At 39.6% G+C, this 27,380-nt stretch overlaps 1 protein-coding gene across 2 annotated transcripts in view; it reads left to right on the forward strand.

Annotated features, from left to right (window-relative positions):
* Positions 1-27,380, forward strand: part of LOC134360210 (E3 ubiquitin/ISG15 ligase TRIM25-like) — a 56,217-nt gene that overhangs the window by 21,735 nt on the left and 7,102 nt on the right. The window contains exons 6-11 of one of the 2 annotated variants that reach the window (XM_063074281.1): positions 12,344-12,448; positions 14,363-14,449; positions 19,186-19,296; positions 22,444-22,535; positions 23,662-23,749; positions 24,889-25,019. In XM_063074281.1, coding sequence (XP_062930351.1) covers positions 12,344-12,448; positions 14,363-14,449; positions 19,186-19,296; positions 22,444-22,535; positions 23,662-23,749; positions 24,889-25,019 — 614 coding nt within the window. The remainder of the gene's footprint in view (positions 1-12,343; positions 12,449-14,362; positions 14,450-19,185; positions 19,297-22,443; positions 22,536-23,661; positions 23,750-24,888; positions 25,020-27,380) is intronic. The other variant, XM_063074282.1, reaches the window with a different exon arrangement.

A 27,380-nucleotide genomic window follows, 5' to 3' on the forward strand; every position in this document is an offset into this window, starting at 1 on the left:
TTTCAACTTCACCCTGATTAAGGTCCTTTTCTCTTGTGAATACTGAAGCAAAGTATTCATTTAGGACCTCCCCAACCTCCCCCGCCTCCAGGCATATGTTGCCTTCTTTATCCTTTAGTAGCCCCACCTTCATTCTTGTCATCCTTCGGTTCTTCACATATGCATAGAATGCCTTGGGGTTCTCCTTAATCCTACCTGCCAAGGCCTTTTCGTGCCGCCTTTGAGCTCTCCTAAGTCCTTTCTTAAGCTCCTTCCTGGCTACCCTATAATTCTCATGAGCCCCTCCTGCTTCCTGCTTCTTATATCTTACATATGCTTCCTTCTTCCTCTTGACAAGTTGCCTCATGTGTTTCATTAGCCACGGTTCCCTTTTCCTACCATTTTTTCCTTATCTCAGTGGGACAAACCTATCCTAAACCCAGCACAAGTGGTCCTTAAACTTCCCTCACATTACTTCTGTGCTTTCACCATTGAACATCTGTTTCCAATTTACTCTTGCAGTTCCTGCCTCATCCCTTCATAGTTAGCCCTTCCCCAGTTAAGCACTTTCCCATTTCGTCTGTTTTTATCCTTTTCCATAGCTATGCTGAAGCAAAGGGAATTGTGGTCACTCTCACCAAAATGCTCCCCCACCAAGAGGTCTGCCACCTGACCAGGTTCATTACCCAAAACTAAATCCAGTATGGCCTCTCCTCTTGTCGGCCGGTCCATGTACTGTGTCAGGAATCCTTGTTGAACACACCTGACAAATTCAGCCCCATCTATTCCCCTTACAGTCAGGAGGTGCCAGACAATATGAGGGAAGTTGAAATCGCCATAACTACAACCCTGTATTTCCTGCACCATTCTAAAATCTGCCTGCTTATCTGCTCCTTGGTGTCCTGGGGGCTATTTGGGGGCCTATAGACTACTCCCAGCCCAGTGAATGATCCCTTCCTATTCTGACTTCCACCCACACCGACTCAGTGGTCACTCCCTCTGCAGTGTCCTCCCTTTCTATAACCGTGATGCTATCCCTGACCAGTAATGCTACTCCCCCCACCTTTCTACCTCCCATCCTATTCCTTTTAAAACATCTAAACCCCAGTACCTGCATCAGCCAATCCTGCCCTTCCTGCAGCCAAATTTCAGTAACGTCCACAACATCGTAGTTCCACATATTGATCCATGCTCTAAGTTCATCCCCTTTATTCCTAATACTTCTAGTGTTGAAATAGACATATTTCAACCCCTCTAACTGGCTACATTTATGTTTTGTCCCCTGCCTGTCCTTCCTCACCAACTCAGAACACATAGCATCATACCCTTGTCCTTCTACCTTAATCTCTGCACTCACATTCTGATTCCCATCTCCCTGCCAAACTAGTTTAAACCCTCCCCAACTGGTCTAGCGAACCTGCCCGCCAGGATATTGGTCCCTTTCCAGTTCAGGTGCAGCCCGTCCTTTTTGTACAGGTCAGACCTTTACCAGAAGAGATCCCGATGATACAGAAATCTGAACCCCTGTCCCCTGTACCAACTCTTCAGCCACACATTCATCTGCCATAACTTCCTGTTCCTACCCTCTCTGTCTTGTGGCACAGGCAGCAATCCCAAGATTACCACCCTTGAGGTCCTGCTTTTTAACTTCTTTCCTAACTCCCTATATTCCTTCTTCAGGACCTCATTCCTACTCTTATCTATGTCATTGGTCCCCACATGGACCACGACATCTGGCTGCTCACCCTCTCTCCTGAGAATACTGAGAACTCGATCCGAGATATCGAGGACCCTGGCACCAGGGAGGCAACGGACCATCCGGGATTCTGGATCTCTCCCACAGAACCTCTTATCTGTCCCCCTAACTATCGAATCCCCTATCACTACTGCTCTCCTCTTTTCCCTCCTTTCTTTCTGAGCTGAGGGTCCCGTCTCGGTGTCAGAGACACGACCACTACAACTTGTCTCTGGTATGTCGTCCCCACCAACAGTATCCAAAACAGTAAACTTATTGTTGACGGGAACGGCCACAAGGGTGCTCTGCTCTTTCTGTCTGTTTCCCTTCCCTCTCCTGATAGTCACCCAGTTACCTGTCTCCTGACTTTTAGGGGTGACTGTCTCCCTGAACCTTCGATCTATTACTGCCTCTGCCTCCCGAATGATCCGAAGTTCATCCATCTCCAGCTCCAGTTTCTGAACTCGGTTTGACAGGAACTGTAGGTGGATGGACTTTTGCAGGTATAGCCATCAGAGACAATTGTGCTGTCCCTGACTTCCCACATCCTACAATCGGAGCACTGAACTGCCCTATCTACTGCCTCCATTAACTACTCCTAAGTTAATTAAATTAATTAAAGAAACTTACCTGGCCTTACCTCACTGGGAGCAAGCGCGTCCTCTGCCTCTTCTCGCTGAAGCCTCTTGAGCCAAAGCCTCAAAGCTCCACTCCTTCGCTGGCCACTCTCCACCTCTCTCTTTCTCTTGCATATTATTCCTGTAGGTGACTGTCTGGAAATTCTGGTGTGTTCTAAAGTGCTTTAAAAAATTAAGTCAGTGTAGTGGGATAAAACTCTTGTGAACATTTACTCATCCCATCAATTGGGAATTAGTGCCAACAGATCAAACAAAGCAGATGTTTTGCTGTAAAATGTTAAAGACCACAGCACCAGTGGTGAGGACCAAGAAGGGATGGTCAAGGGAGGCAAAGGAGTACTACAGTACTGCTTTGAGTCAGTGGACTGGACAATATTCAGGGATTCATCTCTAATCTGAATGAATATGCTACAGTTGTCACCAACTTCATTAAGACCTATGTGGATGAGTGTGCAGATTCCAGAACATTCTGGACGTACCCACAACAAAAGCCGTGTATGAGCCAGGAGATTCGTAGTCTGCTGAGGGCTAGATCTGTAGCATTCAAGACCGGTGATCTAGAACTATACAAGAAATCCAGATTCGACCTTCGAAAGGCTTTTTTAAGAGCAAGAAAACAATTCTGATTGAAGTTAGAGATGGAATCGGATGCACAGCAGCTCTGGCAGGGTTTACAGGCCATTACTTCCTACGAAGTGTGAAACCTAACTTGAATGGTTGTGATGCCTCACTCCCAGATGAGCTAAGCACCTTTTATGCATGCTTTGAAACGGAGAATAAAACTACACCTGTGGGAATTCCTGCAACAACTGGTGACCCTGTGATTTCCATCACGTCAGAATACCTTTCATGAGGGTGAACCCTTGCAAGATGTTAGGCCCGGATGGTATACCTGGTAGGGCACTGAAAATCTCTGCTGGCCAACTGGTGGTAGTGTTCAAGGACATTTTCAATCTCACTGCTGTAGCAGAGTTTCTCATCTGCTTCAAAAGGACAACAATCATACCAGTGTGTAGGAAGAACAAAGTGAGCCGCCTCAATGACTTTCGCCCAGTTGCAGTCACATCTACTGTGATGAAGTGCTTTGAGAGGTTGGTCGTAGCCACAATCAGTTCCTGTGTGCTCAAGGATGTGGACCTGCTGCAATCTGCCTATCACAATAGGTAGGTCAGCAGATACATTTAATGTCAGAGAAATGTATACAATATACATCCTGAAATTCTTTTTCTTCGCAAGTAACTACGAAAACAGAGGAGTGCCCCAAAGAATGAACAATAGTTAAAACGCTAGAACACCAAAGTTTCCCCAGCTTCCCCCTGCCACGCACAAGCGGCAACAAGGAAATGCCCCCCACTCCCCACCAGCAAAAAACATCAGCACCCTCCAGTGAGCACTCAAGCATCAATAAAGACACTGACTTGCAGTATTCCAAAAACTAATTGTTCACCTGATAATTTGACATACCACGGTTCTCTCTCTCTCTCTCTCCCTAATATGGGAAAGGGAGGTTTCCCCGTTTCCATATAAAACCATATAACAGTTACAGCACGGAAACAGGTCATCTCGGCCCTTCTAGTCCGTGCCGAACTCTTATTCTCAGCTAGTCGCACTGACCTGCACTCAGCCCATAACCCTCCATTCCTTTCCTGTCCATATAGCTATCCAATTTAACTTCAAATGACAACATCGAACCTGCCTCAACCACTTCTGCTGGGAGCTCATTCCACACAGCTACCACTCTCTGAGTAAAGATGTTCCCCCTCATGTTACCCCTAAACTTTTGCCCTTTAACTCTCAACTCATGTCCTCTTGTTTGAATCTCTCCCACCTTCAATGGAAAAAGCCTATCCACGTCAACTCTATCTATCCCCCTCATAACTTAAAATACCTCTATCAAGTCCCCCCTCAACCTTCTACGCTCCAAAGAATAAAAACCCAACTTGTTCAACCTTTCTCTGTAACTTATGAGATGAAACACAGGTAACATTCTAGTAAATCTTTTCTGTACTCTCTCTATTTTGTTGACATCTTTCCTATAATTCGGTGACCAGAACTGTACACAATACTCCAAATTTGGCCTTACCAATGCCTTGTACAATTTCAACATTATGTCCCAACTCCTATACTCAATGCTCTGATTTATAAAGGCCAGCATACTAAAAGCTTTCTTCACCACCCTATCCACATGAGATTCCACCTTCAGGGAACTATGCACCATTATTCCTAGATCCCTCTGTTCTGCTGCATTCTTCAATGCCCTACCAGTTACCATGTATGTCCTATTTTGATTAGTCCTACCAAAATGTAGCACCTCACATTTATCAGCATTAAACTCCATCTGCCATCTTTCAGCCCACTCTTCTAACTGGCCTAAATCTCTCTGCAAGCTTTGAAAACCTACTTCATTATCCACAACTCCACCTATCTTAGTATCATCTGCATATTTACTAATCCAATTTACCACCCCATCATCCAGATCATTAATATACATGACAAACAACATTGGACCCAGTACAGATCCCTGAGGCACACCACTAGTCACCGGCCTCCAATCTGACAAACCGTTATCCACCACTACTCTCTGGCGTCTCCCATCCAACCGCTGCTGAATCCATTTTACTACTTGTTCATTGCATACACTGGATGAATTCCTTCGTCAATAACTATTGGGAACTAATACTCAGTCTTATAGTACTGTGTTATAATTTGTTGTGCATTTTATTTAAATACATAATTTGTTACTCAGTTTGTCTTTTTTTTACTTTTTTCCATGAAACTGGCTAATTGGGCACCCAATTAATTGGACTGGAATCGACTGTACTTAAGATGCACCCTTACCAATGTCTTGTACAACTGAAATGTAAACTAGTGTGCCAGAAGCCTTCTTCACCATCCCGTCTACCTGTGACGTAGAAACAATGTAACTCAGGGGCGTCACGTGATGACATGGGATTGAGACGTGTAAATTCAGCTCTCCCGCAACAAATCAGTAAAGTACGGTTTAAATAAAGCAAAGTTGGTAAATATTTTTTGAAAACTATTTATAAACTTTGTAAGACTACTTTACGATATGCCTCCCAAACCGCAACAAAAGTCTGCTGCTGCGAAGCAGCGCGAGACGGGAAGAAAAAAGGGCCTACTGCAACGATGGAGCCTTGGACTCAGGTTGGATCTCCTTCGGTAGAACAGGGAGCAATGGCGGTGGCAGAGGTTGCTCCGAAGAAGACAACGGAATTGCGCATGCGCAAATCGACACAACACAAACTACAAGAACCGACACCCACTGCAATTGAAAATGACTCAGAGTCAGAACTGGATTCTGCAGAGAACACAGATGAAGAAGAGGAGGAAGAATTGGAAGCGAGTGGAAGTAAAGGAGACGATAGAGACATAAGAGAGGCTGTATTGCGATCAACGGCTGAATTAAGGAAAGTAAGAGAAGAGCTTAGAGATACGAAGAGATGCTATAATAAAGTTATGGAAAGACAGGACAAAATGGAAAAGAAGCTTCAGAAGATGGAAAGAGAAATGGGGCTTATGAATGATAGTGGAAAAAACAGAAAATGATTTGCTTGTCTGGAACTCGGAAAGAAACCGACTCTTGGAGAAAGTGGACATGTTGGAAAATTTCAGTAGATGTAATAATATAAAAATTGTTGGTCTTACAGAAGGTATGGAAGGAGAAAAGCCAATAGAATTTTTTTCAAAGATGGATTCCGGAGGTTTTGCAAATGGGAGAGGAGGCTCGATCAATTGAAATTGAGCGGGCACATAGAGCTTTAAGACCAAAACCAAAAGATGACCAATATCCACGATCGATTTTAATAAAATTCTTAAGATTTCAAGACAAGGAAAGCATTCTACAGGCGGCTGTTTGAGCTGCCAAAGATAGAAAAGGGCCATTGATAATTAAAGGGAAAAGAGTTTTTTTCTACCCTGATATAAGTTACGAACTTTTGAAGAAAAGGAAGAAGTTTAATCCAGTGGAAAAAACCCTATGGGAGCATGGTTATCAATTTATACTGCGTTATCCTGCAACTTTGAAGATTTTTTTGTCTGGTGGAGAAAAAAGATTTTTTGATGACTACCAGAAAGCAGAGCAGTTTGTGCAAGATTCTCTGAATATTCACCAGATACAAGAACAAACTCAGGAGAGCGAGATAGATTGAAGATGAAGATTGGGTTTAAGAATGGATTTGTTGGATTTTTGAAGCTGGATGAATGTATAAATATAGTATTAATTATATGAGGGGGGTAAGAAAGGTTAATACTGGAGGAAATTTGCTGGGAATAATAATACTAATTTTGTTTATATATATATAACTTTTTTTGTTGCGGGGGAGCTGGAAGAAGCACTGATCGATTGCTACGTTAATCATGTGTGCAAGCGTGGCTTTTGCCGCGACCCGTAAAATGGAGGGGGGTAGTGTTGTGTATCTTTTCATTCACAACATTAGTGGGGGGGTATTTTGTTTTTTCTTTTTTTTCTATCTTTTTTTTCTCTTTTTGCCTGGAAGGTTGGGGGGGGGGGGAACACATAGCAGCATGGTGAAGTTTAAAGTGATTCCCCAAGGAACTATGAGAGTTGAGAAGATAAGTAATGTTTTAGATTGGAGTAACTTTGTTAAGAATAATGACTAATTTATTGAATTTTTTGAGTTTTAATGTTAATGGGCTTAATGGACCAGTGAAAAGAAAAAGAATCTTAACATATATTAAAAAAAATGAAGATAGATTTAGCTTTTTTACAGGAAACGCACCTAACAGAAACAGAACATCAGAAACTAAAGAGAGATTGGGTGGGTAATGTTGTTGCGGCCTCATTTAATTCAAAAGCGAGGGGAGTAGCAATTTTGATCAATAAAACGTTACCAATTAGGATACAAAGTGTAATAACTGATTCTGCGGGGAGATATGTGATTATACGTTGTCAACTTTTTTCCGAACTATGGCAAAGCAAAAATGGGAAACAGATCTGAATATTAATATTGATGAAATAAATTGGTCAAGACTTTGTCTGGACAGTATGACAAATACAATAAATGTTCGACTTAGATTAGTACAATATAATTTTTTACACCAATTATATATTACACCACAAAAAATAAATAGATTAAATTCAAATCTATCTGATAAATGTTTTCGGTGTAATCAAGAAATTGGTACTTTTTTACATTCTACTTGGTCTTGTTTTAAAATTCAACCCTTTTGGATAAATTTAAGAGTCTTATTGGAACAAATTACTGGAATTCAACTTCCACATAACCCTGTATTATTTCTATTAGGTGATATTGAAGAGATAAAACCGAAACTTAAATTGAAAAAATATCAGAAAGAATTTATAAAAATTGCATTGGCAGTAGCTAAGAAGACTATAGCAGTTACTTGGAAATCTAATTCGTATTTAAGTATGGATCGTTGGAATAATGAAATGGCTAGTTCTATTCCACTTGAAAAAATTACTTATAATTTAAGAGATAATTATCCAACATTCTTGAATATTTGGCGCCCTTATTTACAAAAGATAGGATGTCATATTTAAGTGCTCTGACAAAGAATTTGGTTACTTGGGGAAAATAATGAATAAATATACCAAATTTATTTTGAATCACATGGAGCATGTGGAAACCTTCCAATACCCAGGCGGCTCTTCTTTTTTTTTTCTCTTTCTTTCTTTTAGGTAGGACTATATATATTGGGGGGGGGGAGGGTTAAGGGGAGGGGGGGGGTGGGTAGATTTTATCTTTTCATGTATTCTTTTTGAAAATTCAATAAAAATTATATAAAAAAAAAGAAACAATGTAACTCCCTCCCTGCGAGTGATGTACAGATAGCTGAAGACATTCTATTCTTGTGTCCCTTTACCTCTTCATCAGGGCAGTGTTGACCCAGGAGTTGCGCCTCTTGCTGTTGTGCAGTCCCTGACGTTTCTGGGGTAATGTGGCGCACCGGGTAGTTCAGCTTCCACCCTGTTGCTGGGACAGACAGCTGCCTGGGCTGGATCAGTCGGACATCCAGCTCATCACTGGTGTCAAATGTCACAATTTCTTTTTCAAATTCATCTTTGTAGTAAAATCTGCTGTGGCCTTTACACAGCGAGAGGGGAGGCATAACAAACAACTCGCTGATTTTCGATGTTAGAAGTCTGTTGTGTCACTTTTTTCGAACTCTGTGCCCAGAGAGTCGGCACCAGAAAGGCAGCTCTCCGGACACACAACCCCCGGCAGCTAACCCGCTGCTCCCGATGTTCCGTGTTCACCTGCGACACTTCAGTCAGGGGCACCGGCCTTGAATCAGCACGTCTCTAGAGCCATGAAAATCCGGAACCCTGAAGGCACGCTCGCCTTCCAGGCCACATCCTTGGGATATCAAAAAGCGGCCAGTTGTGAGGCCCCGAGACTGGATCCCATTCCCGAAGTCAGAGTGTAACTCCAGGTCACGGTCTTCAAAAGAACCTTGAATAGGTCTAAAGCAGATTTCTCTGGCTGTCCACTTGGCCTTGGATCATCTGGACAATGGCAATTCCTACGTCATGCTGCTGTTTATTGATTACAACTCCGTGCTCAACACCATCATATCCTCAGTACTAATCAACATGCTCTAAAACCTGGGTTTCTGTATCTCCCTCTGCAACTGGATCCTTGACTTAATCATCAGGAAACTGCAGTCAGTGCAGATCAGAAATAACATCTCATTGACAAGCAACACTGGTGCACAAAATTGAATTGAATGGAGAATATACGTTTAACTTTTGGCCGGTTTACAGACCAGTATCCTGTCTCAATTGTGCACGATGAGATTTTTAATTTCAATTCAATGAAGGGGCCTGGGGTAGGACTGAAATTGTCATTAAGATACAAAGTAATGAAAAGGACATTGGAAAGTGAATGGAAGAATTTTGAAAGTGTTAGCTTTGCCTTAAGCCATTAAGATCTTGAGTGTTAAATGGCTAATACTTATTATGTAGTTCTTGGCAGGTTTAGTAACTAATAACTTATCTCTCTCTTAATGCGCATTGGGATTTCTAACGATTAAATGTCAAATTCAAAACCTAATTGGAAATAGTTTCATAAGCTTAATAGTTACATGAGTTTCTGGCTCTACCACCATTATTGACCAAGTCATGTTGTTCCATTTATTGAAGAGATCAAAGTGCAGCAATCAGCTCAGGCTGCACCTATGCTACCAGTCCTAATTCTGAGAAAGGATTGCACCGTTTGTGCACAAGAGGAAGAGTGGAGAAGAAAGATTAGTTGATCTCTAGTGTAGAGAATTATGATAATAACCTGATTTCAGTAATGGTTGTAAGATGGGAAGTGCATATGATGATTTTTTTTTGTGTGGTCTATAGAGCGGGGATTTCACCATTTAGTACCCCCAAAAGTACAGAAAAAAATCGGTACTAAACAATGATCGCAATATAACAAAAGCAACAATAGGCTCATATTTTCATTCCATTAGGACTCATGGGGCTGTTGTGAAAAATTTGCACGATGCCGGTTTATGGAAATCATAAACTGGATACGACATTGACAGAGAATAGAAACATGGAAAACCTACAGCACAATACAGGCCCTTTGGCCCACAAAGCTGTGCCGAATATGTCCTTACCTGAGAAATTACCTAGGGTTACCCATAGCCCTCTATTTTTCTGAGCTCCATATACCTGTCCAGGAGTCTCTTAAAAGAACCTATCATATCTGCCTCCACTGCCATTGCTGACAGCCCATTCCATGCACTCACCACTCCCCGCGTAAAAAAAAAACAAAAAAACTTGCTCCTGGTATCTCCTCTGTACCTACTTCCAAGCACCTTAAAACTGCCCTCTCATGCTAGTCATTTCAGCCCTGGGAAAAAGCCTCTGACTATCCACCCGATCAATGCCTCTCATCATTTTATACACCTCTATCAGGTCACCTCTCATCTTCCATTGCTCCAAGGAAAAAAGGCCGAGTTCACTCAACCTATTCTCATAAGGCATGCTCCGCAATCCAGGCAACACCCTTGTAAATCTCCTCTGCATCCTTTCTCTGGTTTCTATGTCCTTGTGAGGCGACCAGAACTGAGCATGGTACTCCCGAGTGTGGTCTGACCAGGGCCCTATATAGCTGCAACATTATCTCTCAGCTCCTAAACTCAATCCCACAATTGATGAAGGCCAATGTACCGTATGCTTTCTTAACCACAGAGTCAACCTGCGGAGCGGCCTTGAGTGTCCTATGGAGTCGGACCCCAAGATCCCTCTGATCCGCCACATTGCCAACAGTCTTACCATTAATACTATATTCTGTCATCGTATTTGGCCTGCCAAAATGAACCACCTCACACTTATCTGGGTTTAAATCAAAAGAGAAAGACAGAGGGACTGTAAGACATGGGAATAGAATTAGGTCATTTTGTCTGTCAACTCTGCTCTATCATTCCGATATGGCCAATTTATTATCCCTCTAAAACTCATTCTCCTACCTTCTCTGCTTAACCTTTGACACCCTTACTAATCAAGAACCAATCAAGCTCTGCTTTAAATATGCTCAATGACTTGGCCTCCACAGCTATCTGTGGCACTGCATCCCACAGATTCAGCACCCTTTGACTGAAGAAATTCCTCCTCATCTCCGTTCTAATGGGATGTCGTTCTATTCTGAGGCTGTGCCCTCTGGTCCTAGACTCCTCCACCACAGGAAGCATCCTCTTCGAATTCACTCTATCTCGGCCTTTCAATATCCAACAGGTTTCAGTGAGATTTTCCCCTCCCACACCCCATTCTTCTTTGGACAAGGGTTTAAATGAGAATTAAAATATTGGAAGTTTCATATATGTAAATACTTAACATGAGAGCTGTTGTGTTGGGCTGAGACCCTTCATCGGGACTATAAAGGAAGGGGGCAGAAACAAGAATAAGAAGGTGGAGTGACAGGAAGGAGTATAAGCTGGCAGGTGAAAGCTAAGATAGAGTAGGTCAGAATAAAACACAGAAAATGAAGAAGCAAATCATTGGTATCATTTAAGAGAAGAAATAATTTAAAATGGTGAATTTCAGGACGTTCATTGAATTGAATGTTTATTTGAAACCAGTTATTTATTAAATAATTGGACTTCGAGTACGTGGAAGTAAACCATTGCATTGAATTACTGTTGTCCTTGTGGTTAAAATCCTGTTAGATTTGTCATGCTGACTTGCTAGGTCATTTTATAGGGCAGTTTTGAGTCAGCCAAATTAATGTTGGCCTTGAGTGATAAAGGACAAACTGGGTAAAGGTACTAGATTTTTCTGAAGGATGTTTGCTGACCCAGATAGGATATTAGTTTCATAATTAGGGTAGGGGGAGGGGGGGGTTTCAGGGTTTCGATGCTCTATCATTCAGTCTATGGGATCTCTTGTTTCATGGATGTCTGTGAAGAGTACCAATTTCAGGCTGTATACTGTGTACATTCTCTAATATTAAAGGAACCTAAGTAATCATCTTGTATTCTTGATTGTTTAATTAAATGATATTGAGCAAATTAGTTTCCTTTATTTGTAGTGATCTTGTGATCAGTAATATTCAGTACATATCTGGAGTTGTTTTCATTTACTAGCAACATAATGAGTGTATTCAAATCACAAACAAGAGAGAATCTGCAGATGCTGGAAATCCAAGCAACACACACAAAATGCTGGAGGAACACATTAGGCCGGGCACCATCTATGGGAAAAAAGAACAGTCGACATTTCAAAACCTCGACTTTACTTTTTTCCATAGATGCTGCCGGCCTGCTGAGTTCCTCCAGCTTAATGGGTGTATTGTGGACTTTCAAGCTTGCATGATATCATTCAGTTCAAGTATGAAGTTTTAGTTCATGCCAGTTCTTGGGCCTGCCCACTGAGGAGGCAGAGTACAGCGTTTTCCAACGTAATGGCATATAATAGGTGTTTTATGCTATTTTGGAGTATTTTTATGTAAAATAATAATTTGCCTGTTTCCCATTTAACTCATATTTCCTGTTCCAGTTGATCTTCAGTCGATGCCAACTGCTACCCCTTGCAGCACTTCTCAACCTCTAATGTCATCCTGTCCTCAGGGCTTTTGTCCAATTCCGAACTCCTTAATAACTGGTAAGAAACCTATTATGGAATATATGACACTGAAGAGCACGATATTATATAAGAGGATGAATATTGTGAGAACATGTGCATGCCTATTTCTTAAGAGTGTGAAGCAACACACTGACTAATTTGTAAAAGTGTGAAGCGACACACCGACTATTTTGTAAAAGTGTGAAGCAACGCACAAAGTGCTGGAGGAACTCAGCAGGTTCTTAAAAGTGTATTGTTTCACTGGTTTGTACGACTGAGAGTAGTATTTGTCTTTTACATAGTGGATATGCCATTTGGTTTATTTCAAAAGTACATCTATGTTCAACAAACCCATCCAACTTTAATGATCTCTCTGCCTTATTGTTGTGAATGATTTTATTAATTTGTTTATAACAGCTTATGAATTTATTCATGATATGAATTAATATTACTGGCTTATGTTGTGGTTTGTTGTTACAGCAGTACATTGTAATACATAATAATTAAGAAAAATTATAAATTACAATAAGAATTATATTTTTTTAAAAGTTACGTTAACTAAGTAGTGCAAAAGGAGAGCAAAAAAGATCGGAAAAAAATATTGAGGTAGTGTCCATGGGTTCATTGTCCATTCAGAAATCAGATGGCAGAGGGGATGAAACTGCTCCTAAAATGTTGAGTGGTCCAGTGTGTGTTCTCTAGACTTACCCTTCATCAATTCCTTGCCCTTACTGATGTTGAGTGCAAGGTTGTTATAGCTTTTCCTTAATTTTGTTTTTAGTTTTCCTATTTTTTTCCAGTTATTATGTCATAGCCCATTTATTGTACCTCTTGGTAACGAGCAGATTTAATGATGTAACAAGGAATTAAAAGATTCATGATTCAAAGTACATTTATTATCAGAGTATGTATGTAGTATACAACCCTGAGATTCGTCTCTCCACAGACAGCTATGAAGCAAAGAAAGCCATGGAACCTGTTCAAAGAAAAACATAAAACCTCCAATGTGCAAAAAAAAAGAGCAGATCGTGCAAATGGCAACAAAAGAGTGCAAAACACAGAATCTAAAACATCAAACCACAAGGTTAACGAAAGAGTCCAGGAATGTTCAGTTTCAGCTCAGTTCAGTTCAATCTAGTGCTGTTACTCGTTGATTGCAGGCCGCGGAGCCTTTCTGCTCCAATCAAAATCAAACAAAATAGCTAGTAAAAAAGGAGCAACAAGAAACAAACCATAGCATGAATTACAGAGTTCAGTCCACAAACCACATCAATTAAACCTTGCCTAAAACCCAACACCCCGGCAGCAATGAGCGAGAGGGAGAGCAAGACCGATCAAATGCAGGCACCTTCCTCCGGAGCAGTGAGCAAGAGTGAGAGAGGCACCAGTCAGTAGCAGGCAAATGGCGCTAAAATAGAAAGCGATAGAAATGATTGTAGGCTGCCAGCATCCAAAAAAGTATGAAAGAACTTCAGTTGTTTACCTTCTATTAGATTGAAGCAATCAAACAATTATCACGTTTCATAGTGTAATGGTAGTGTATCATCTTAATTTTGTATCTACTGACTTCTTGACTTGCAACATGGAGCATCAATATTTCAGCTTCATTTTCCATATCATATCAGTTGTCATAGTATTCGAGATAGATAGTAGACTGTAAGTCCATAATTTATGGATTTTAAATGCTGCCGTCATTCCATCTGCAGTGAACTGCTTCAATAAATCTTGTTTCTTCATCCCTCACCTGGAGTGCCAAAACTAGTAACTAGCAAATCCCAGTGGGCAAAAATTTGTTGAGAAATCGCAGGTATAACATTAAAATACTTATAACCCAAACTATTGTATTTCTCATCACTGATTCAGGAATTATGTTTTCTTTTAAATTGAACATGAAGAGTTTTTTTTTGAAGCCTTATAAGTAGTAACAGACAGGGATACCTTTTTCTGTTGCAGCTGATTTCCAGTCCCTGCTGAATCCTATTCAACAGTCATTAATGCTCTCACCAGATCTTTGGGCGGTGGGCACTTCACAGCTAAATGGTAAGAAGGTCTTCATTTATTATTGGGGGTAAATTAAATGCACGTATCCTGCTATCAAAGATATGGAGCAAGTGTGGAGAAGGTCATCCTGACAGCAAAATGTTAGCCTTTCTCTTGTGGGAGGTGGTTTTGAATCCAAATTATCACGGTGAATATAAAGATTGCTTTCATTCTTGCAATCTCAATCTCAATTGATTTTCAGTAATCTTGGTTTATTCCTTGACGAGTATGAAATTTATACTTGAACAACCATTTTTTATTTCTGAATTAAGTTGGTTCACTGCCATGGACAACATAATTGTTGGTATGGAAAATGTCAAATTGGCATTTAGCTTTACTTTGAGAGCACTAGTGAAATAGAAAATGAAAGGAGCAAATTGTATAAAAGCATCAAGGCATATAAACTTAAAATGAAAAACAGGTGCAGTCATTTGTCCTCTTGTCCTATTCAGGAGATTTTTCCTGTCCTGTGAACCACCCTTTTCCACCCCAATGGGTAAAACATCTCTTCATCTCGGTCTTAATTAGATAGAGACTTACAGTTGCTACAGCTCTCTGGGTACAGAATGCCAGTGATTCATTAACCCTTTATGAAGAAATTCTTCCTTGTCTCTATATTCAGTGGTCATCTTTTTATTTTGTAGCACTGTCCTCCATTTTCACTTTCTGCCGTGAGGGATGCATTTTCTGAGCACTATCCTGTCAAGACCCATCAGAAACTTTTATATTTCAGTAACATCACCTTCCCTGCTTAAACTTCAACAAGTAATGGCCCAGCATGCTTAATCTTTCCTCATAAGACAGCTCAAGAACCAAAGTAATAACACTTTTCTGTTCTGCCTCCAATACAGCATATTGTTTCTTAAATATGTACTACAGACATGGTTTATCTAATGGTTGTAGTTACATACTCTATTCTCTTCAATAAAATGTACTTTTATTCACAAATCTGCAAACAATATTGCTGAATAGAGAACCCAATTAAATCATAATATATTCAAATAAAAAAGTTCCCTTTATATCAAAACCAGAAGATTAATGCTTTACTTGAATTTTTCATTTTTGTATTTCTGTTTTATACAGCAGTACACCATCATTTTATACTCTCATTTGATTTTCTACTGTCACTTGTGACTTTCTGCATAATAACACAGATGTGCTTTCTGTTAAAGTATTGATTAAAAATGTTGATCTATGGTCCCAAGGAGCAGGGAAGAATTATACTTTCCATCACTTTATGTCATGTTATTGTGTGAGGTATGGGACATAAACATACATCATTGCATAGTACGTTCATACACAAACACCACCAATGTGTCCAATGCTTTTCATATGGAACCTCAAAAGAGAATTTAAATGCAACTTTATAATGAGTATCTCAGATTTCAGAGAGTGCTTAATAGCTCCCGTGTATCACTGTTTCCAGTAGAACCTAAAGAGAGATTTAACTTGGAAAGAATGAGTCTTGAGGGGGAGCATGACGCACAGTATATAATGAAGAAAGTATACTGTAATTGTTCAAGTACCTTCTCTCTTGTTTGTGTTAGAGACTGAAAGGTGTTATTTCAACTAAGTAACTACCTTTATTTTAATAAAATAAATGTAATTATTGAAACAGCACAATAATATGATTTATATTGAACTTGAGTTCTAGAAGTTATTAATTCTCCCTGATTCTAACAATATATCGTCCTTAAAATTTGCTATCTAGCAGATTTGGCACAATAGCCTTCTATCGTGGTATTTTTTAAAAAAAACCTATGAATTGTTTTTGAATTTCGGGTCTTGATCTGGGTATCAATGCTAGTTTTCCTTTAAATACCCACATTCCCACATTCGTTTTGATGTAGTCGTCCCAGCTACACCATATCTCACTTGTTTATATCTTGCTGTTCCTTCATGGTTTTTATCAAAATCTTGGAGCTCCCAAACTGAATTGTAGGCATACAACACACTCAACTCAAGTACTGCAGCTTCTCAAGAAGGCAGCTTACCACCACCTCCTTAAGGGCAACTAGGGATGGACAATTAAATACTGGCTCAGCCTGCGAAGCCCACATCCCTTGATTGAAAAAGAATACTGCCTACTGTTCAACTAATGAATGTGTTTCATGGGGATATATAGTGGTTTCCAGTTAATTGAGACACAAAGGGACCAGTATATTTTGGCCAATTAAGTGGCTGCCCTAATTAGCCAAAATTTCATGGAAATAGTTAAAAGGGTATTAAAAAAGAGAAACAGAGTATGCATAGAATAAAATACAGAACAAATTAGAACACTACCAGTACTATAAAACTGTGCATTAGTTCCTAAGGGTTAACAACGAGGAATTCATCCATGTCTTGTTCTTTTGACTATAAATGAACAAAATCCAGTGCAGACACCTAGTACAGGTAATGGGCTGCTTTCAAACAAAGCTGTTGATGATCGCATCCTCCAAATTTTCACTTTCGTTGTTACATTCAAGATGATTGTGGATACCTTCAAATTCTCCATAATTTCTAACTTGTTGAAGTAGTGAAATTGTTTTCTTTTCGTTCCCTGAAACTGCAGTGAGCAAAACAGTTCTGAATTGTCTTACTGTTTATTTCTCATCAACTATCAATGACAAGAATCCCTGTGTTTTGAACACAAACAGGTGGTATTTAAAAACTGTTTACTTGAAGCATGGTGCTGTGTCTAATGGCCATGCACAAGTGCACGGGATTGACACTAGTTAGAATCTGTTCGTCAGCAATCTCCTGTTCCAATTAAGCATTGTCCTAAGTAAACAAAGGGAATTCTGGCTATTTTCTTGATCAGTTTTTGTTCTTCAGGGGTTGCTCCAAATAAGTAGCTGCCCTGATTAACCAATGGCCCAATTAACCAGTATTCACTATACCTTTAAGATGGACAAACTTTTGAACCTGGACCCTACTTTGAAAGTGGATATATGACCATAAGATATAGGAGCAGAATTAGGCCATTTGGCCCATCAAGGCTGCTCTGCTATTTCTTCATGGCTGATCCATTTTTCCTCACAGCCCTAATCTCCTGCCTTCTCCCCATACCCCTTAATGCCCTGACTAATCAAGAACCTATCAACCTCTGCCTTAAGTATACCCAATAACTTGGCTTCCACATATTGTGTGTTTTTAAAAGGTACTTTTTCAATCGTCAAGTACTTTATACATGAGGATTACTTAAAATCTTGGTGTGGTAGCGTAGTGGTTAGCACAATGCTTTACAGTATAGGTGATACTGGGTTATTTCCCACCGCTGCCTGTAAGGAGTTTGTACGTTCTCCCCATGACCTCGTGGTTTCCTCTGGGTACTCCGGTTTCCTCCCACAGTCCAAAGATGTTCCGGTTGGTAGGTTAATTGGTTGTTGTAAATTGTCCTGTGATTCGGGATTGCTGGGCGACGTGGCTCAAAGGGCCGGAAGGGCCTTTGCAGTGCTGTATCTAAATCAATAAACAAACAAACAAACATTAAACCATCTATCCTCGCATTTCAGAATATTTGATTGAAATTATTACAATTTTTTTCATCTAAATATTGTGTACTCTGATGCAATAAATTGATTAATTTACAAAAACTACAGTGCAATTCCTAATAAAGGGAAATGAAAAGGAAGCAAACACAAAGTGCCAGAGGAACTCCACAGGCCAGGCAGCATCTGTGGAAAAAAGTGCAGTTGTTTCGGGCGGAAACCCTTCGGCAAGGCTGGAGAAAAAAAGCTGAGGAGTGGATTTAAAAGGTGGGGGGAGGGGAGAGAGAACCACCAGGTGATAGGTGAAACCTGGACAGGGAGGGATGAAGTAAAGAGCTGGGAAGTTGATTGGTGAAAGAGACAGAAAGCCATGGAAGAAAGAAAAAGAGGGAAGGAGCACCAGAGGGAGCTGATGAGGGGCAGGGCAAGTAGATGAGGTGAGAGAAGGAAAAGGAGATGGGAAATGGAGGGGTGGGTGTTTGGGGGGCATTACTGGAAGTTTGAGAAATCGATGTTCATGCCATCAGGCTGGAGGCTACCCAGACGAAATATAAGATGTTGTTTCTCTAACCAAAGCGTGGCCTCATCACGACTGTAGAGAAGGTCATGGATGGACATATCGGAATGGGAATGGGAAGTGTAATTAAAGTGGGTGGTCACCTTATCTCCTTGCCCGCCCATCCTGTCTCTCTGGTGCTCCTTCCCCCTTTTTCTTTCTTCCATGACCTTCTGTCTCTTTTACCAATGCTGAGTTCCTCCAGCATTTTGTGTGTGTAGCTTGGATTTCCAACATTTGCAGATTTTCTCTTTTTTGTAAATGGGGAGAAAAAAGCCTTAAAAATCTCCATACATGGCCAGAAATGTACTTTGGGTTGAAAATTTTACGTACAAATTTATAACCTCCATAGCGCTTATGTAAATAAAGCAAATTGCCATTCTCCTGGGAGACAAAGTTGTTTTAATGTGAAATGCAGCATTTTGGTATGAATTTTGTGGAAATTACATAAACACATACCTGCCTAAGTTGCTTTGTAATTTTGATGAACTATAATACAGTGAACAGTATTTCACCATCGTTTTGACAGATAGCAAGGAGCGTCTCTGCTATTGTTCATGAGGAAGCTTTATTAGCAGATTTTAACCACCTTTTGTATTCTTTTTCTTAAATGTACTTGACTATACTTTGCCAATGTTGAAAATTATTTTTGTCTCTAAATTATTTAAGGGGAACATTGCTAATAGTACACATTTTTTATTTCTCAGCATCTTTCCAGCCCTTGCCAACCAATGCTGACAGGCTCATGTCTTGGCCACCTCCAGCCTCGGCTACAAATGTTCTCAGTTTCAGAGGGCTCTTGGCCAATCAACAAAAGGGTAAGGGTGGAAGGATTTGGTGTGGGGAATGAAGCACAATGAACACACAGTGAAAGACTTGCATTTATGTAACACCTTTCTCAACATCTTAAACACCCTAATGAAATACTTTTAAAATGTAGTTGCTGTTATAACTCAAGAATCACAGCAACCCATTTGCACATGGCAAGCTCCCACTTAATATCCATACAAATATTATCAATAATTCCTGTAGTGGTGAGGACCCCAGACTCAGGAACAGCTTTTTTCCAACTGGTCTCTGATTTCTGAACCTATCATTGCTTTCACATCTCCTTCCTGCTTTCTTCAATTCTTAGTTTTACCTCTTCTATTATTATTACTTGAGTTTTCTTTGCACTACGACAGATTGCATTCCCATCCACCAATCTGCTCTTCGCTCGTCTCTATTTATTATTACCACATGCAGTATCCCATTTACCCTGAGCTTCAAGTGAGCAAGATACTTAATTGCACCTGAGTGTATGTGATAATAAGTTAATCTGATCATAGTGAGGTTAGAGGGATGGTGGCTGATGGGTCCTTCTCTGCTATTCCTTGGAGTGGCGTCCTGTGATTTATTGCATACACATAAGAAAAGAGTTGCAGCTTTGATTTTAAATATTCATGAAAAATTAATACTTTCTGCACTGCTGACCCTCTTCAGAATTGCATTGAGTTATCAGCCTAGTTTATGTCGTTAAGTATCTTGAGTCAGATTAAAACTGGAAATCATCTTGAGGTACAAATGTCACCTTGTCATATTGTCCTTGCTGACAAAAGAAAAAAAATTCTAACAGGAAAAATTTTAAATGGAAAGCATAAGAGACTGGAAAGTGCCCAGCTCTATTTCTAAAGATCCCCACAACCCGCTGAGATCCTTGCACTGAAGCTGTTTCTAACTTTTTGTATGTTCCCAATGTACTTCTCTTCACATATCCTTAACTGTAGAGCTCCTCTCCCAGAGCAGAGAAAGGAGAGTTCATAGAGGTATTCAAAATCATGCAGAGCATTGAAAACCTTCAGACGAATGGAATTAGTTCAATTGATGGAAAGATCTAATGAGAGAAAATTAAATTACTGTACAGGGGCAAGACGAAGAGAAAAGTTTTGCCCAAGAGGTTGTTTTGATGTGGAATGTATTATGCATCAGAGTAATGCCTTCAGGTCTAGTGCTAAATTGGATAACAATTCGAAAGGCAATGTTTGCAAGACCTGGGGGCAGGGTAGGGAAGTGATGCCACAGGGAGAGGATTGAGTAGTTTCCTTAGTGAGCAGTGCTAGGGGAACCATGGGCTAACTGGCCTCTGCTACATTGTTCAGTGAGTTTGTACAGGGTTCATTTCACTGGGGAGCTGTGGTGCAACTGCAGCTGACTATTTTGCTGATGGAACATCCTAGTGATTCTTTAGCTAACATTTCAAAACTCATGATTAGCTTTATCACTGAAGGGTAGAATCTCAGAACAAGTTTGCAACAACTGCTTGATTTAGAATTCCTCAACTTGCTAAGCATGATCTTTCAAGATACCAAAGCTGTAGGGCTGAAACTAGAGAGCAGATTTTTAAGGTGATTGGTAAAGAACCAGAATCAAAATGAAGGGAACTTTGAAGGGGAATTTGAATTTCATAAATGTCTAATGGAAAAAATATGGCTAGAATAAATGACCAACTTCTATAAAAAGTGAACAAAAATACAAATGCTGAAATGAACATAAAACATTGGGGAAAAACTCAGCAGGTCAGACAACATCTTTGGGAAGAGAAACAGTTAATGTTTCGGGTCTGGGGCCCTCCATCAGAGCTGAGAAAGAGGCCCAAACCTGAAATATTAACTGCTCCCCCCCTCTGTTGTGGCTGGCTGAATTCTAGTTAAATCCAGCTTAAACAAAGCAACCTCAATTCGTATGAATTGGCGAAGTCCATTGCCAGCAGAACAATAACATTGTCGCTTAATTAGTTTCATTGTTGTAAATTGATATTCAGATTATTTTATATATCAAAATATTAATATTTTGACAGGTCCCTTGTGAATGTTAGGCATTTACAAACGTTAAATTACAATGACAACAAATGGGCCTGAATGTTGAGAACTTTGCTATCCACTCATACTGGGTGACAAACCTGCCTGTGCTCCAGTGTAGCTGGGCTGCAGAGACACTATTGACACTGAAGCAAATGGCTAATAATATTTGGGTCTCAGAAAATATGCCCTTTTCTTAATCACATGAAGCACCTTGTGGAGGTTGATGTCATATCAATTCATAATGTTTCTTGGGCTTTGATGAACTTCATTGCAAGTATGTGCATGAACTGTTTAAAGAAATATTTGCCATAAAAATACACTCTGGCCAATTTATTATGTACCTCCTATACATAATCAAGTGGCCACTGAGTGTATGTTCATGGTCTTCTGCTGGTGTAACCCATCCACTGTTGTAACATGGTTATTTTAGTTAACATGTGGTTATCTGAATTACTGTTGCCTTTCTATCAGCTTGAACCAATCTGGCCATTCTTCTCTGACCACCCTCATTAACAAGATGTTTTTGCCCACAGAACTGCTGCTCACTAGATGTTTTGTTGATTCTCACACCATTCTCTGTAAACTCTAGGGACTGTTGTGCATGAAAATCTCAGAAACTACTGATCACCGGAGATACTCGAACTACCCTATTTGCACCAAGAATCAATCCACAGACGAAGTCACTTTGATCACATTTCTTCCCCATTCTGATATTTGGTCTGAGCAACAACTGAACCTCTTGACCACGTCTGCATGCTTTTATGCATTGAGTTGCTGCCATATGATTGGCTGATTAGATATTTGCATTAATGAACAGGCGTTAGGTATATCTAATGAAGTGGTCATTGAGTGCATGTACCTAACTTTTCTGAAGAATGGTCACATGTGGGACAGTCTGTTTGTATCTGAAAGTTAAAGGAACATTGCATTTGGCAGTCAGAAGCATTATCCAGTGACGTAAATAGATTTCTGAAAATGTCATTTATGCTTGAAGTTCATGCCATGCTTAGTGACGCAGGATATAAAATTAAGCAAGTATTAATAACTCAGAAATATTCCCATGAATCATAAAAAGAAAACAATTAGTTAAATAGAATGTAATATTGCAAACATTTTATATTTCAGGTGTCATAATGGGTAGCCGATGTGCCATTGCTCCATGCAGTGCTCGTCCTGTCGTACCATCAATGCCAACATCAAATCGGGTTAGATATCAGGTATGAACACTATCTTTTAAGCATGCTACTGAAATATAAATATTTTAATTTTATTCTACTATTGCCATAATATTTATTAACAACTTTACTTGGAACTGCAGTCCTTGAGTGTTCTCATTTGCCTTTGTTTTGAAACTAGTTTGTTAACCAACGGTGCAACATGGATTTATGTCAGTAAGAAATTGCTGTCTAATCGAGGATAACTATGATGGGCCAAACTGTGCCAGCAATGATACAAGCTCTTAAGGTGTACCTTTTTCCTCATGGCTGATCGATCACCAGTTCTAAAAAGGAGAGTCACCTTTAAACATTCTATTAAGGCTATTGTGGATTTGGGTTTTTCCAGCACCTTTTAAAATTGTTTCATCTAACCCTAATTTTACTATTTTATCTATGTGATAAACACTACACTTACTTTGGTTATGTATAGCAATGTCATCTGAAGAACTACGGGGTTAAACAAATTGAAGTGCTACATTTTGGTCCTGGTGGAGGGTGTATTATAGCATAATGTTATACATGACAATCTTTATTGTAAACCTACACTTCAGCTTAGGGTGGTGCATAGAAACATTATAACTGGAAATGGATCTTTGTTGATAAACAGTGTCTTTACAGACAGAAGAAGAATCCGATTCAGAATTGGGGTTTAATATAGATATTTAATAGTTAACTTGAATAAGTAGTGCAGAAATGGAAATAAAAATGTTGTGAGGTAGTGTTCCTGGGTTCAGTGTCCATTCAGAAATCGGGTGGCAGAGGGAAAGAAGCTGTTCCTGAATCATTAAGTGTGTGCCTTCAGGCTTCTGTACCTCCTTCCTCATGGTACCAATGAGAACAAGGCATGACCTGGGTATTGGGAGTCCTTAATCATGGACGCCGCATTTTGAGGCATCACTCCATGAAGATGTCCTGGATACTACGAAGTGATGTACATTAATAAGATGTATCACCTGTTGTCAATTATATTCCAAAAAGCATTATTAAAAGAAAAAAAAATCTTGATTTTTGGTGAAGATGCATCCCCACACAAAGGGCATTTGCTAAAAGAAAGATCTCTGTAGTGGAGTGGGTCCATAACCCCAGATTTCTATTGCTTGTGTCTTCTCACTGTATTTTCACACAGTATTCAAGGACGTCTGCTAAGGAAGACGAGCCTCTCACAGCCACCATGCTTTCAGGACTCCCCATGAAGGAACAGAAACAACTCTTGGGTATGTGAGATTTAGTTATTCATGGATTAAGCTTTGTTAATATAGTAACTGATAGGACAGAAAAATATCATTTAGATAGGTCCTACGCCATTAACCTCCATGTCAGTTTATTCCCTTACTTCACTAAACTTCAGACTATACCCGAGGGAGAGGAATCCAATATTACAGCACATTTTTATATGTTAAAGAACAAAGGACAATTTCTGTAGCTACAATGCCTTCATAAGTCTTTTCAGTTACATGTAATTTTTTAAATATCTGGATTTTCCCACCAACATGTCCAAAAGTAGTGTTAATTGTATTGTCTCCAAGTTGTATTCATGTCTATACAGAATCTTTGGTCAATGAGTATTGATTACATTCATGCATATGCAGATATCTCAGTCAGTTGGGTGTTTCCTGCTCTGCAAATTACTTTAAAATGCAGCTTTAGGAAGACCATTGCTCTGAGCTGCATTTTAAATTCAACCTACAATCCATATGCAGATCTGAAGAGTGGTTGCTGTTGAAATTAATATGTGCTATATTGCATATCTCCAGAATATGCTGTAACACTGAAGACTTGAGCTTAAATTTTAACAATACCTCCAGCCAAGGTTTTCCACTACAGTTATAGTATGAAAATGTATCCAACAGGATGAAATATTGCTCAGTCTATGAAAAGAAGGTCAGATTCAACCTGGTCCCAGTGTTATGGACAGGGCCACCAAGGAGAACTTACTCATAAGACGTAGGAGTAGAATTAGGCCATTCGGCTCATTGAATCCACTTGTCAAAATCTTCTCACTAATGCTCAGCTTGGATTTTACAAGACACTTGGTTTCAGTTCTCATTTCAGTTTTTTCTCCAGACATGGAGCAAAGAGATTAATTCTTTGAATGAGGTCAGAGTAACCATCCTTTACGAAGGGAGCGTTTGACTGGATCTATTGCCAGGAAGCCTTAGTAAAACTAATGTTGATAAACATGAGTTGGAGTTGTGCCTTTCATGAGGAAAATGTCTGTCGGTAACTGTTGGGGATCGGTTATCTCAGCCTTTTGATATTGTTGCAAGAGTTCCTTGCCATATTCATATTGACCTAGATCAAACTTGTTTAAGCTAACATCCTTTAGCATTCTTTTCTGTGCATTTATTTTCAGGCGAACGGCTTTACAAGTTAATCCATGTTATGCACCCTTCCCTGGCGGGAAAGCTCACTGGGATGTTGTTGGAGATGGATAACTTGGAACTGCTGCATTACTTGGAAAGCTCAGATTCTCTCCGCTCAAAGGTAATACTGGAATGAATTTTTAAAACTTAAAATCTAAAAGGCAAAATCTTTTGTACTTAGAATCTTCAATGGAGAAAGTATTACCAAAATAAAGAAATTGTTAGTAATTTTGTGCAACATTGTATGAGAAAATCAATTTTGGACTTGAAGATACAGAAAATAACATTACAAAGCAAAAGAATAGTTTATTTTAAGAATTATAATGAAATGAAGAACTTGTAGCCAACTTAAGAGCATGTTATAAAGCATGCAATTCTTAGCGTATTTTAGTGTATTAAACTCCCTGAGGATGACAGAAACGATAATCTCAGGATTTAAGACTAAACTAGGGAAGTGTATTATAGCAACCAGCATTTGCAGATTTTCTAGTGTAAGTATTTCTAGGCCCATTGTGCACAAATAACACAAAGCTGGCCTGTGAATTTATAGTAAATAAACTCTGAAACGGCAGCAGCTGCAAATTATGTATCATCTCTTTATTGAAGTCTGGTAACATCGTACACCAAACTAGGTTCCCTCTTTGAAAGACTGTTTTACATATATGCAGCAGTCACAGGTATTACAGGTTCCATCTGTAACTGCTTTCTTCAAGACACTTGAACCTTTTTTTACTCTGGGTCTATGTTTTAGATTGATTTGCAAGTGATGTCTTGACTCAGTTCTGTGAATTGTTTTTTTTAAAACAATGATTGTTGGTTCACTTCTCTAATAAACGTATCATCATTTATTGTCCTAGTATATTACAAGGCAGAGCTGGATAAATGCCAGTCCTCCAGTTTGAAGAAAATATCATTTAGTATTTTAGACTTGAACTGAAGCAGACTCATTGGGCCAAATGGCCTGATTCTGGTCCTATTCTTATACAATGCTTTTCCAAGGAGGTAATGAAGAGACAAGTTTTCCAATTTTCCAACATGCCAATTTTTGTCTTTCTTATTCTTCTCTCCCTCTCCCTCTTTGTTAGGGTGGGGTGGCACGGTAGCATAGTGGTTAGCACAATGCTTTACAGTGCAGGGGACCCGTCTTCATTTTCTCCCCACTGCACAGGTATATTTTTGTTCTCTTTTCCTACGTTTGCGTAAAAGGCATTCAGCTCGTCGGGGAGTGAAGCACCATAACCGTTAATGATGTTACAGGAAGTAATTGTCTGCAAACCCTGTCATAGCTGAAATGCATCCATTTCCTCCACCATTTCATCACAGTAGAGTTTTTTTTTCAATCCTATTCTCTTGGCTTCTGCCTGTAACCCTCAATCCCATTACCAATCAAGGATCTATCAATCTTGAGCTACAGAGCTGTTTTATATTTTAGTCCTCTGGAAAAGAATGCTCACATTGCATTTGCCTTTCTTACTACCAACTCAACTGCAAGCTAACTTTTAAGGAATCCTGAACCAAGAACTCTCAAGTTTCTGATTTCCTTCTCTTTCCATTTAAATGCCTGGATAAAGAAATTTCTTATTGCTTCTATCATAGACTTGTGTCTGCATTAAGAGTATTCTTAAAAAAAAATAGGGAAGCAGAAAGTAGAAAATGTTCTTATCAGCTGTAATATATAACTTAATGAACTGAAATTAGTTTCTGGAATATACACTCAGTGGCCACTTTATCAGGTGTACCTTTGTCCTGCTTGTTAATGCAAATATTTAGTTAGCAACTCAATGCATAAAAGCATGCAGGCATGGTCAAGAGGCTCAGTTGTTTGTCATGCCAGACACCAGAATTGGGAAGAAATGTCATCTAAGTGACTTTGACTGTGAAATGATTGTTAGTGCCAGACAGGTGGCTTGAGTATCACAGAAACTGCTGATCTCCTGGGATGTTTATGCACAACAGTCTCTAGAGTTTACAGAAAATGGTGTGAAAACCAAAAAAAAAAAAAAAAAATCCAATCAGTGGCATTTCTGTGGGTGAAAATGCCTTGTCAATGAGAGAGGTCAGAGGAGAATGGTTCAAGCTGACAGGAAGCGACAGTAACTCAAATAACAATTACAGTAGTGTGCAGAAGAGCGTCTCTGAATGTACAACACGTTGAACCTTGAAGTGGATGGGTTATCGCAGCAGAAGACCATGAACATACACTCAGTGGCTACTTTATTAGGTACAACGGACACCTAATAAATTGGCCACTAAGTGTATGTACCTTGACTCCCAGCATAATATTTTTAATATCATGTCTAGCCCAAGATCTCATTCAAAACATCAAGTACTTTGCTAGGGGGAAAAAATAACCTGTGAAATAGATCGTAATAATGTTGTTTGAGATTTTCAGTCAAGTTGCATCTTAAATATTAAAAACCATTAAACCTACTTCTGCATTGGTTACCATGGTAATTTTGCTTTTAATATACACAGGTATGCT

Source organism: Mobula hypostoma, chromosome 22 (genome assembly GCF_963921235.1).
Source record: "Mobula hypostoma chromosome 22, sMobHyp1.1, whole genome shotgun sequence".
NCBI classification, from domain to species: domain Eukaryota; kingdom Metazoa; phylum Chordata; class Chondrichthyes; order Myliobatiformes; family Myliobatidae; genus Mobula; species Mobula hypostoma.